We start from the raw sequence: 13713 nt of genomic DNA, 5'->3' as shown, positions 1-13713 counted from the left end.
TGGAGAAGCCGCTGCCAGTCTGTGAAGACAATACTGAGCTAGATGGACCAATGGTCTGACTCAGTATATGGCAGTTTCCTATGTTTCCTATGTAACTGCTCCATCTGGGCATTCTGATAGACATGCAGTGGGACAAATTCTTCCTACCCCTAGAGTTCAGGCTCACTCTGGAGAACGAAGTGAGACAGGCCCTAGTACAGAGGTCCCACTGCTCTCCCTTTCCAGAATCCTGGAGCTGATGGTGGCAAGCCATTGAGGCGGTGCCATGGGCATGCTTTCATCTGAGGCCACTGCAGCAGTTTCTTCTACCATTCCATCTGGAGATTGCAGTAAAATCCAGCAGATGGGTCACCCTGACTCCTTTGGTACTTCGGTTCCTGCACTGGGGGACAACTATTCCATACCCCTTGGTGGGAAAGAAATTCCTGGATCCACCCTGGATCATCTTCGCCACAGACTCCAGCAAGTACAGTTGAGGCACCCACTGCCTCCATGAGTCGGCTTAAGGAAAGTGGTCAAAACACTTCCGGTAAGATGGTGAACTGACGAGTAGTTGTTGATCTACTGCTCTGCTAAACCATGAGGAAAAAGGTACATCCCTGACGATAGCCAGAGATCAGATGGGTGGGGGCAGGTCAACTCTGGGGGGAAAACAATAATTCTTCTGGAGCAATCTGCAGCCTCTTGGCTTTTTAAACAAGCCAGACGACCTCTTGGAAAAAGCCAGCAATTCCAACAGCTAAAACGAGTTCTGCCGAAATACCATGATCTGTAAGTTTCTTGTTTTCTTTTTTCTTTCTATACTCATTTAAAACTCATTGATTCTCATTGAGTCTTTTTATTTTATTTTCTGCTATGTTCATCCTGAATTTATGACAGAGCACTCAGAGACTGCTTTGATTTATAACAGTTTAATGACCGTCCACGGAGTGCTTTCACTTTTCCTTCTTATTAATGGACTTTTGAATGGATAAGAAAGGAACTTGGAAAATACATGGAATGTGCAGAGAGAAAGTTAAAATAGTCAAAATGCACTTTCAGCTCACTGACCGGAGGGTCTCCTGTACGCCTTCCCACTGACCCCGCTCCTTGCCCGGGTCCTTCAGAGAGTAAAACTCAAGGCGCAAGTCATCCTTGTAGCTCCGTTCTGGCCAAAAAGACCCTGGTTTGTCAGAACTCACCAACCTACCCACAGTAGAACACCTGATGCTACTGGTCACAGAGCCCTTCTTCAGCAGGCTCAGTGTGTCATCTAGATCAGGGATTCTCAACGTTTGGTCCCCAGATGTTATTGGACTTCACCTCCCATAATCCCCAACCAAAGGCCATTGGGACTGGGGATTATGGGAGTTGAAGTCCAATAACATCTGGGGACCCAACATTGAGAATCCCTGACCTAGATCCAGGTCAGTCAAAGCTAGCCACCTGGAGACTGAACAGCACCTCCTAAAATGGCACGGCTATTCACCCAAGGTGCTTGGCACAATGTTACCTCCAGGCGTCCTTCAACAAGTAGGATTTACCAGGCCATCTTAGGCCTTCCTAAGATGGTCTACCAAGCATGCAATCCCCAAGGGTTCAGCTACCATGAGGTACCTCCTCCATTTCCTCCAGGATGGACTGGCGTCCCTCTGTGAACAAGTTAAAATGCCAGGCTAGCTCCCTGGTGGGACTCATCTCAGGGGTTTCCCAACACTATCTGCAACAGCATCCTCACTTAAAGTGTTTCCTCAGAGGGACAATTCTGCTCTCTCCCCAGTGGGCATTGTCTTCCCTACCTGGCAGTGGCATACTGTCCTTCAGGCCCTTTCGAACCAGTGAAGTCCATTTCACTACACCTCCCATCTTTAGAGTTTGCCTTCCTCATTGTGGTCACTTCAGCCCACAGAGTGTCAGGGCTCTGTGCCCTGTCGGTGCATAAGAACTTGTACATTTTTTTCTGAGGTCTCTGTTGGGCTAATTCCAGCCTCCTTTTTTCATCCAAAGGTGGCCTCACCTTTTCACATGTCACAAGATGTGGTTTTGCCCTCGTTTTGCCAAATGTTGGTAGACCTGATGGAGTAGGACTGGTGCAGGTTGGCCATCCATAGATGTCTATGTAAAGTTGTGCCATTGAGTCGGTGTTGACTCCTGGTGACCACAGAGCCATGTGGTTTTATTTGGTAGGAGGGGTTTACCATTGCCATCTCCCTCACAGTATGAGATGCCTTTCAGCATCTTCCTGTATTGCTGCTGCCCGATATAAGTGTTTCCCATAGTCTGGGAAACATACCAGCGGGGATTTGAACCAGCAACCTCTTGCTCCCGAGACAAGTTACTTCCCTGCTGCACCATTGGGTGGTTGTAGATGTACATAAAACATCAAAACATATTCATACCATGGAATCATGTTCTGTTTCCTCTTTACCTCAAATTATGGGTCAGACCGTTTCCCCTGCCACCATAGCTCAGTGGTTAAGCGCTTGCATAGCCCTGGCTTATGAATCCCAGTACCCTAGGACTCCCACTAAAGTGTTTGCTCATTCTACCAGGGCCGCAGCTACTTCGGTTGTTTTTTCTACTACCTCTCCTGTCTGGGATATTTGTAGAGCAACTATCTGGAGGGCTCTTTCTATGTTCACCAGACAATATGAATTAGACTCCTTCACCTCCGTCCAAGCAGCTTTTGGGAGGCAGGTTATCCAGCTGGTGCTTCCTCTGGAGTAGGCGGGGGTGCTCCCTCCCTAGTTGGGGCTGAGGGCTCTGGTATGTCCCCACACTGAGATGTCCTTGGATTGCAGCAGCAGAGAATGGAGCATTGGTTGAAGGCTTCTTCTTGCTGCTGCATCCAAGGATGTCTCGACCCTCTATTCAGCACCCACGCCTCCTTTTATCTAGGGTGCCTTTGGAAGTTATTTTTTCAGACTGTCTGCCAGTTGTTCCTGACACTCTGGGGTTTGTTTTTTATCATGGTTTGCAGTTCTGATCAGTGTTTATCTTCGAGGTGCTCTCTGCCTCTTGGCCTAAAAGAACTGAGTGGAACTGTGCTCCCCTGGCTCTTAAAGGCTTCAACTTAATTTGTATAGTCCTGCCTTTGAACCACGTGGAGAAGCATAACCCACACTGAGAAGTCCTTGGATGCAGCAGCAAGAAGAAGCCTTCACAGTTAGTGAACCAATGCTCCATTTTCTAATAAGGGCGAAAGCCTGGGAACATCAAAATAGAAGGACCAGACCAGAGAACTGGGTGGTAACTGTGCTCACAGTCACCAGCAAAAGAGGAGAAAGTTTTGTTCTGTTAGTACTGTCCCAGGAGTGTCCTGAGGAAGCAGCTGGGCCGCTAGGGAAATGGGAGGCCAAGATCCCTGCCTGTGAGTAATGAGATAGGGACCAGTTCAGTTAGATGTCCGGGGGAATTTATTTTCCTGTATTGTATTGCTTGAATCTGAGTTGCCAGGTTAATGAAAACTCTCCCTCTTGCAATCTGCTTTATGAAAAGACAGTTCTTATTGCATACCGTTTTTCTTTTAATCTAATAAATAAATATTTGTTGCTGAAGTGTGCTACTCTTCATTGAGGGTCTGCCTTAGTCACATGCCTTTAGAGGCTTAGGACTGTTCGGCCCGTCTAGGGAGGGTTTTGTCATCCCCCCCCAAAAAAAAATCTTATGTGGAAAGAGTGGTTTGTCCCACATTAAAATAAAGTGGATGGTCACAGACTACTTTGAATCCCTTTACAATCAAGGATTCATCCCAGTGAACTTTTCCTTCCTCCGCTGACTCTGGTAGGAGCTATTACAACATGTTTGTGTTTTTGTTTTGTTTTGTTTTTTCCTTTTAGCTCCTGGCTTGTTTGTTTCACGTTCATCTCTTAGCACTACCACCACAGGGCCACTTCTGGCCCTCCATGAAGAAGTAGAAGCCTTGCTGTTCCTGTCTGAGGGGAAACCTTTTTTAATGGAGGTAAACTGCTCATTTAAGTCTACGTTTTACCTGCAAATGGTAATCAGGTTGACTCTTGAATGTGATAAAGTGGGAATTTAAGACAAGCAGCCAGCCTAGCAATTGATTTCATAATAATGTGCATCATGAGGTGATGTAAGTCAAGCTGTGAAGGCAAATTGAAGAGGTACCAAGTAAGAGCTTTATGAAATGGCTGTTTAGTAGAATTCATAGGACAAGAAGGGCAACCTTATCTTCAGATAAATTTTTAATGATATTGATTGCAAACTAGTAACAACTTTTTTAAAAAAACTAGTTACATCCTGTTTTGTCCTCTTTCATCTAGGTGATGCATGCCTTGAGGGAATTAACTGGGTCCCTGTTGATCCTCATTGAGATGGTGGTCTACTGCTGCTTTTGTAATGAACACTTTTCTTTTACCATGCTACATTTCATCAAGGTAAGGAAAAGCCAGACAAAGTAAACTTTCCAAGGATGTTCTGTTCCAGATTTATACTCAGTGGCAAAGGCATTGATTTGAATTATGAAGCGTTGTATGTGTGGTGGTCAGCCTCCCCTCCCTCTAAAGAGTTAACAGGAAGTGAACCCTTACCTTGACTGACAGGCTGGTGAACTCCTGGGCTCAGCCAATCAGCACACCAGGTGGGTGGGACCTAGAGAGCTGTTGCCAGGAAGAAGAGAGTACTTTGTTGGAAGAAGCTAGGCTGGAGGTGCACACAGGATGACATGTGGCCATGGAGGTTGGCTGCAGGAAAATAATTCTGCAGACCCTTGAAAGACAGGAGGGCAGGAAGCTTGAATTCACATCTGGAGTTTGGTGGGTTCAAGGCAAGGAGTCAGGCTTATAGCTTCAGGAAGTTTAGCATAGGGGGAAGTTTTAGTCAGACTTTGCATTAGGGATATTATATTTCATGGGTGTGTGTGCTTTTGCATATTCCTGATACTGTTCTATTATTGTTTACCTGTAACATGATTAAAATAAAAAACACTAGCCTATGCCCATCTTACCTAGGGCGTTGCCGAAGACAACCTATTTTTGTAACCCTACTAAGTATTCTCAACTGTATCTAAAAGCTGAGAAAGCCTCAGACGAGAGCAGTCTGCAGTAATTGTATAAAACTTGGTTGGTTCCCCCCCCCCCCCGTTCTTTTCTTTTTACAAGCCACTCCAAGTTGGTTTTTAATTTGGGAAGTGGGGGAAAAGAGAGGGGATTTTCTGGTGCAAACACATCCTCAAACATTCAGCAACTATCAGTTTTCTCACTACATGTAGTCTTGCACGTGGAAGATTTTTGTACTTGTCCAAGAGCCAAATTAAGAGAGTTTTTCTGGTTTATTCCACCCCAAGCCCAGAGAGTTTCTGTAGACAAAACGGGTGGTGGTAGCAGTTTTTGAACCTAGCAATAATACAGAATAGTTTTAGGAGAAGCCTAGCCAGGCAGCTCAGCAGAGATGATTCAGCATTTCTTTCACTCATGTGAACTTGCTCTGAGACAAAGGCTGTAATCCGTGTTTGTGTGAGAGACTGAGAGAGAGAGAGAGAGAGAGAAGCTATCAATTGTATTATCTGTTGGCAAAAGCTGATTCTTCCGAATCTATTATTTATTTATTTATTATATTCCCATATCACCCTATCTGTCTGATCTGAGTGGTTCACAACAGCAAAACAAAGACAGAGTCAATTAACAATACAATCAAAACCATTAAAAACCATTTTAAAACAGTTTTAAATCATTAACAACAGTTTAAAAACCTTGGAGGGCCAGATTCAAGAAGTAAGTTGTAAGGGCTCTCTTGAAGGCCAGCAATGTTGCTAAACCATGGATTTCTGTGGGAAACACATTCCACATTCTAGGAGTAGCTATAGAGAAGGCCCATTTCCAAGTCTCCACCGGACATACTTATGGCATCTGGAAGTGGACCTCTCTAGATGACCTTAATGTGTGGTGAGGATCATGCAGAAGAAGGTAAAGTAACCCAGATCTAAGCCATACAGCGCTTTAAAGGTATTTTTTTTATTTTGCCCAGAAACCTATTGGCAGCCAGTGCAGTTTAAGTACGGGCATAATATGGTATCTCCAGGTTACCCTGAAGACCAATCTGGCTGCCACATTTTGAACTAACTGAAGTTTCTAGACTATGTACAAAGGTAGCCCTTTGAAAAGTGCATTGCAGAAGTCATGCCTAGAGGTTAAAAGTCATTCTCTTCAAGGAAGAAGTCATTTTTGAGGTCATTCTCCAAGGATTGGACACAGCTGTCAAATCAGCTGAAGCTGCCGAAAAGCCTTAGACCAGTGATTCTCAAACTTGGGTCCTCAGGTGTTATTGGACTTCAACTCCCATAATCCCCAACCAAAGGCCACTGAGGCTGGGGATTATGGGATTTGAAGTCCAATAACACCTGAGGACCCAAGTTTTGAGAATCCTTTCCTTAGACTTAGCTTCCACCTGAGATACCAGGTTGAGGCCAGAATCCAAAAGCACTCCCAAACTGCATACCTGTTCCTTCTGGGAGAGTGTGACCCCTTCCAAGACAGAAAGATCTATCCCATCCCACAAGTTCTGAACTTCCAATTCCCCAAAATAAGCACCTCTGCCTTGCTTGGATCAGCTTTAATTCATTATCCCTCATCCTTGCCTTTACTACCTGTACTCAGGAATTTAGGGAGTAAATGCCATTTCCTGATGATGACGACGACAACAACAAGGAGAACTATATTTGGGTGTCATCCGCATACTGATAACACCCTCCACCAAAACTCCTGATGACCCCACCCAGCAGTTTTATGTAGATATTCAAAAGCATTTGTGATTAAATGGAGCCTTGAGGGACTTCTGTTTTAAAGAGCAGCTGTCATCAAGTGCCATCATCTGGAATCTACCCAAAGATAAGAGCGGAATCACTGCAAAGCAGTGCCTCCTATCCCCCGCGATCCAGAAGGATACCATGCTTGATGGTATCAAAAGCTTCTGAGAGGTTTAAAGAAAACCCAACAAAGTGACATTCCCTCTGCCAATTCCCTAGTAGAGGTCATCTATCAAGCCAACAAAAGCTATTTCAACCCCATAGCCAGCTCTAAAGGCAGTTTGAAATGGGTCTTAAAGAATCTGTTTCCTCCAAAAGCACCTGGAGCTGATTAGCCACCAGCCTTTTGATCACCTTGACCAACCACAGGAGATTGGAGAATGTCCTATTATACATCACCAAGAAAATAGAGGCAGGCTTCTTAAGAAGCAGTGTAACCATTGCCTCCTGCAAACGATGAGGCATCCTACCCTCCCTCAGCGACGCATTAATAATGTCAACTAGGCCATCTCCAATAATCTCCCTACAAGATGAAAGCAGCCATGTTGGGAAAGGATCCAGAGAACAGGTGGTAGCCCCAAGTAGCTTGTCCACATACTCAGGAATCACAGGTTGAAACTGATCCAATCTAATACTGTAAGAGGGATTTCTGGACACGGCCATAATGGACTCTGCGGTAATAGTGGGGCCCAAATTGGTCCGGATACAAAATATTTTATTCTTAAATAACTAATTAGAAGTGTTGCAACAAGACGTAGCCACCAGAGTCAGATTTAAAACAGAAGGAGCCTGAATTAGACTCCTCACAACTTGGGATAAGTCTGCTGAACACAAGCCTGCAGATGCAGTGTGTGCAGACTAGAATTGCTTCTTTGTTGAACACACTGCTACTGTGTAGGCCTTCAGATGGGCTCTATGCTATGTCTTGTCGGATTTGAAACAAATTCTCCACTTGTGTTCCAGTTGCCTACCCCTTTTCCCCCGACGTGAAGCTATACATTTGCTGCAATCCTAATTATTCTCTATGAGGAATTCAAAAATACTTTAACAATTCACCAATAATCAGAGGAGTGTCCAATTGCCTTGGGGTTTTGTGGGTGGTAGGTACCCCTGTCTGTCTACCACCCACCCCGCTTTTGTGCCCCTAGGTGCTCCACAATAGGGGATATGGACTGGTTCGGGTCCCATTATACTCTATGAGAAAAATAATTAAAAATATTTCAAATATTCATTAGAAATCATAGGGGTGTCTGATTGCTTCAGGGTTTGCATGGTTGTTGGCACCCATGGGTGCTCCACAATAAGGAATAATGGTCTGGTTCGAATCTCATTATATCCTATGAGAAAAAAATAAAAATAATTTTCAGAAATTCATAAAAAATCGTACGAGTGTCCGATTGCTTTGGGGTTTGGGTGACAGGTACCCCTGGGTGCCAGCTACCATCCTAGCTATTTTTCGAGAGCTGAACCAGTCTGAACCGGTTCAGTTCGGATCCAAACCGGTTCGGATCTGAACCGAACCAGGGGGTGGTTCGGACAAAACCAAAACCGAACCACCCCCTCCTGGTTCGAACCCAGTTTGAATTCGAACTGAACTGGGCGAACCGGTTTTGTGCACATTCCTAATACACATTCAGTGCAAGTCAGCTGTCTCACAGGGACCCTGGTAAGGGAAATGTTCTTCTTATGGACCATAGTCACTCATCACTCACTTCCCCCAACTGCTCCACAGCAGTTGGGGAGCAACATTTTGCTTTACTTGCTACTGCCATTTTTGCAACTGAAGACATCAATACAAGTGTGTGCCTTGACCTTAGGTCAATGTTTAATTATTACTTTTCATTTTTTATTACTTCTACTACTTGATTCTTGGTGGGAGAAGGTGGGCCCAAGCTGGACCCCTAGGCTCCCACAACCAGGTCTCAGAGATACCTGCCAGATCGCAGCTCCATCACCCATGATCAACTTATGAATGGCTTCAGTCTTATTCTGAACTGACCTTGTATTGCAGAGGAGTGTGGATAGGTTCTGTGGGTAGTTGGAACTGCTCTCCAAAGCCTCTCTGATTGTGTGTGCCCCGAAATCGTGTGTGTGTGTGTGTGTGTGTGTACGCACAACAGATGCATCTTGATTTCGTGTTTGGAATTGATGACTCCTATCTTACATTATTCCTGACAGAGAGCTAGAAAACTATGCAGTGCCTCTGAAATGTCAGAAAGTAATTGTGTGTAGGCTTTTCTGGAGGTCTGTACTCTGTATATTCCCAGCCTATAGTTTCCAGATCCCCACCCCACTCCCCTTCCCTAATTTTCTCCTTTTATGCATTGTTTTTAATGTCCCTTCTCCAGCATACTAGTCATTGTGCCAGTCGTCATCAGGGGGGAAATTACAATTTAAAGAGAGGTCTGCCATCAGAATTAGTTGTAAAAATTTGTTTAAATGTGTTCTCTCATTGCAAAACTCTTATGATAAATATACAAATATCCAGCTCCCTACTATCATAAATGAAAGTAGGGTGTTGTTTTTTTAAAAAGGCAAGATAGTATTTGAATAGTTATCCTACAGCTGATACTGACGGAAGTGCTCTTCCATCTTCTTGAATCTATCTTTGGTTTACAGAATCAGCTGGAGACTGCTCCACCCCATGAACTGAAAAACACCTTCCAACTTCTTCATGAGATATTGGTAAGTAAAGAGACCTTGATGCCAGATTAAAACTTTCCCCTTCAGCTTAACCCCATGGACTTGTTAGAGCATTCAAATATAAATGGGCACCAGAAAATTTAAAATGTAGCTCTTGGAAACTATAACTAATTTTCAGCCCTTCTGAATATGACCAGAGTGGTAATCACTTATTCATAGAATTTGTTCTTGTTATATAGCACCATTCAGAGAGATTTAAGTTTATTCGGTCATTGACCAGCAAACTATAGCACCATTCATATAATTTATTATTATTTATTTATTACATTCGTAGACACACACACACACACACACATTCAAAGGTTCTGGGTGGTGTACAACAAGTTTAAAAAGACATAAAAACAAACACAATTTAAAACATACTGCTTAAAACCATATAAAAACAATTTAAAATGCTTAAAAATAATTTTAAAATCTTGGAAGGCCAGGCCAAACAAGTAAGTTTTTAGGGCTCTCTTAAAGCCTGATAACACCCTGCACCCTGATGACCTCACCCAGCAGTTTCATGTAGAAGTTAAAAAGCATTGGTGACAGAATGGAGCCCTAAGGGACTCCATATAATAGCTCCTATTTTGAAGAGCAGCCATCACCAAGCTCCACCATCTGGAATCTGCCTGAGAGATAGGAGCAGAAGCATTGCAAAGCACTGCCTCCTATCCCTAACTCCCCCAGACTATCCAGAAGAATACCATGGTCAATGGTATCGAACACCGCCAAGAGATCCAAAAGAAAAACATGTTGCTTACCTGTAACTGATGATCTGGTAGAGATCCGTTGATATCCATAAGAATGGGTTCTGTGCTTGCGCAGGAGCCACATGGTATCCATGCCTGAGCTTGTCGAAGTGCCAAGGCCACGCCCACACGCTAGAGCGTGCTATTTTAGGCAGGGCCGTGGCACGAAATCCCTCAGTTCTTGGACGACCGCCGAGGACGACGACCATTCAGGTAAACAGGTGAGTTCATCTAAGGTAATATGGAAAATCAATACAAAGGGCTGCACACCCGCATACACACAGAGACAGTACTACTGCAGAGGGGAGGACGGGAGGGTCTTATGGATATCGACTGATCTCTACCAGATCATCAGTTACAAGTAAGCTACTTGTTTATCTGAAGCGAGATCCGTCAATGCCCATAAGAATGGGTGTTTAGCAAGCTCCGTCAGGAGGTGGGGAGCAGTAGTAGCTATTGTAACACCCTTTTCAATACACTTCTCCCGAAAGAAGCCTCCGCTGCAGAATGTACGTCTATGGCGTAGTGTTTTATAAAGGGGGACTCTGAGGACCACATGGCAGCCTTGCATATGTCCATGAAAGTCACCCCTGCAAGGTGTGCAGCTGATGAAGCATGGGACCTAGTAGAATGTGCCCTTATAGCTTCAGGAGGTGTCTTGTTCTGCAGTTTGTATGCGAACAGTATCAATTCGACCAACCATCTTGACAGACGTTGTCTGGAGATTGGAGTCCCTTTGGAGGGGCCCTTGTAGGATACAAAAAGCCGCATGGAAGTTCTAAACTCTTTCGTGCAAGACATATAGAACAACAAAGACCGTCGAACATCCATGGCGTGTAGTGACTGGTCTAGGGCAGTCGAGGGGTTTCTGAAGAACGTAGGAAGTATGATATCTTGATTGAGATGGAAATTGGATATCACCTTAGGTAGGAAAGAGGATCCAGGTGCATCCAAACCCTGTCCAGGTAAAAGACAGTGTAAGGTGAGTCCACTCTAAGAGCTCTGAGTTCACTCTCTTGTCTAGCCGTAGTAATGGCTATCAGGAAGGCAGTCTTCCAGGAGCCTAATTTTAAAGAGGCTGTAGCCATCGGCTCAAAGGGAGCCTGGGTAAGGGAAGAAAGGAGTAGAGACAGGCTCCAAGGTTGTACTGGAGGACGAATTGGAGGATAAACATGTGAAAGACCCTTTAAGAAAGCCTTACTCAACGGATGTGAAAACAAAGTCTTCCCATCACTACCCGGGTGTTGTGCAGACAGAGCGGCCAAATGGACCTTTAAAGAGACATTGGCAAGACCTTGTGATTTCAGTGTAGTGAGGTAGCGCAAGACCTCCCGGACCGAAGCCTGTTTAGGTAGAAAACCTTTAGAATGTGCATATATTTTAAAACGGCGCCACTTGCTCAGATAATTCTTTCGTGTGGACGCTTTTCACTGATTAAGCAAGATATGGTTCAGCAACTTATCCGCCAGGCAGTCAGGTGGAGAGTATGCACATCTGGATAGAGAATGTGACCTTCGTCCTGGGTCAGGAGATCTAGACAGTGAGGCAGGCGCTGGTAGCAATTCCTGAACAGTCTGCGTAGCTGTGGAAACCAGGTTTGCCTTGGCCACCATGGTGCTATTAGGATGCCGCTGATCAGCTGTGACAGTAGGTGCGCCACCACCCTGGGTATCGGGGGAGTGGGGGAAAACATGTACGGGGTTTCCCCGGACCAGTCCAGTTGAAAAGCATCCCCCAGTGAGTGGGCATCGTGACCCGCTCTCGAGCAGTATCGGGAGCACTTCGCATTTGTGGAGCACGCAAATAGATCTATGGAAAGGGACATCCAGCAGTCAAAGAGAGGGAGTAGGACTGCTGTTTAAAGTTCCCATTCGTGTTCGCGATCCTTCAGGAAAATTTGACTGCGGTCGTCTGCCAAAGTGTTTTCCAGGCCTTTGATGTGCACTGCTGTTGGGCAAATCCGGTGTTGGATGCACCAGTGCCAAAGTTGGACACTTTGGGCACACAGGCTGCATGACACTGTTCCGCCGTTTCGGTTGATGTAGGCCTGTGCAGTCGTGTTGTCGAGCTGGACTTGAACAACTTGGCCTTGTAAGATTGGTAGAAAAGCTTGTAGCGCCTGGAAGACAGCTAGTAGCTCCAAGAAATTTATGTGCAACTGGGCTCACTGTGGAGACCATCTGTCCACCAGGAGAGAGAACGAAGGACCTGGGGTTGGATCAGCAGGCGTTTTTGCTGGTTGTGTTTGGCTGGGTGGAAGACCGATAGGAACCATAGCTGGAGTTTTCGCATTTTCAGGCGTGCAAAGTGTATCACTGCATTGCACTAAACCATCAGCCCCAATAGGCGCTGTATGGACTGAGCCGATTGAATGGGTTGATGCTGGAATAGCAGCACTAGATCTCGAATGCAAATATATCTGTCTTCTGGTAAGAATGCCCTTGGAACCCTGGTGTCCAGAACCGCTCCTATATAGGAGAGTATAAGTCCTGGCTCCAGATGAGACTTTTTCCAATTGATTTGGATCCCTAGATCGTGCAGGAGATCCAGTACAGAACAGATATGCAAAAGTAACTCGTCTCTGGTCTTTGCAGTCAGAAGCCAGTCGTCTAGGTATGGGTAAATGGTGATCCCCCTGGTGTGCCAGTGTGCAATCACTACGGCCATGCATTTTGTAAAAACCCTCGGAGCGATGGACAGTCCGAAGGGCAGTACATTGTATTGGTACACTTGCTGTCCAACGGTGAAGCGTAGATATTTCCAATGACATGGACGTATACTTATATGAAAATAAACATCCTTGAGGTCCAGCATTGGAAGCCATTGCTCTCCTTGAAGAAGAGGTAGATGTGCTGCAATGCCATCATGCGGAACTTCCTGACACTGGTGAACTTGTTCAGGCGATGGAGAGCCATAATGGGCCGAATGCCCCCATCCCGTTTGGGGATTTTGAAGTAACGGGACTAGACTCTTTCTCACCCATCTGCCCACGACACCTGGGTTATTGCCCCCTTCCCCAGAAGTTCTTTTACTTCCTCCCGCAAAAGATCCAAAGGAGGGGTGAATCTCATTCCTGCAAACCGAGATATGGTCCTGAATTCCAGCGTGTAGCCTGATGTCACAATTTTCAGGACCCATTTGTCTGATGTTATGCGGGGGCATGGCTGGCCAGCCTGATGGAAGGCTAGGACAGAGTGATAGGATGATCCGTCGAGGTTGGTGTTAAGACCCCCGCTGGCGGGAAAGGGGAGAAGAGAGGTGTCGGTGGGTGGTCCTGAACTTCAAAGGCGCTTCTGGGTGTCCTGCGTTTTTGAACGCTGGGTCTGAGACATTTTCTGTCTTTGATGGTAGGTCCACTTCTGGCAAGAGGAATAAGACTTTCTAAAATCTCAGCGATCTTGACCCCGGTAAAGAGGCCAATATTTCCCATAACCAGTGCGGAATTTGAATATCTGTGAAGAAGCTGAAGGAGTCATGGTGAAGGTTTTGGCAGTAAATTTTGACTTTCTCAATTGTTCCATTGTGGCATCT

The 13713-nt window shown here is 45.3% G+C and overlaps 1 protein-coding gene across 1 annotated transcript in view; it reads left to right on the top strand.

Moving 5' to 3' along the window:
- Positions 1-13713, top strand: part of USP24 (ubiquitin specific peptidase 24) — a 195879-nt gene that overhangs the window by 164410 nt on the left and 17756 nt on the right. Inside the window, exons 59-61 of the mRNA XM_053242957.1 lie at positions 3819-3940; positions 4266-4379; positions 9365-9430. Of these exons, the coding sequence (XP_053098932.1) occupies positions 3819-3940; positions 4266-4379; positions 9365-9430 (302 nt within the window). The remainder of the gene's footprint in view (positions 1-3818; positions 3941-4265; positions 4380-9364; positions 9431-13713) is intronic.

The sequence above is a fragment of the Hemicordylus capensis genome, chromosome 4 (genome assembly GCF_027244095.1).
Source record: "Hemicordylus capensis ecotype Gifberg chromosome 4, rHemCap1.1.pri, whole genome shotgun sequence".
NCBI classification, from domain to species: domain Eukaryota; kingdom Metazoa; phylum Chordata; class Lepidosauria; order Squamata; family Cordylidae; genus Hemicordylus; species Hemicordylus capensis.
This window is presented reverse-complemented; position numbering and strand designations above follow the sequence as displayed.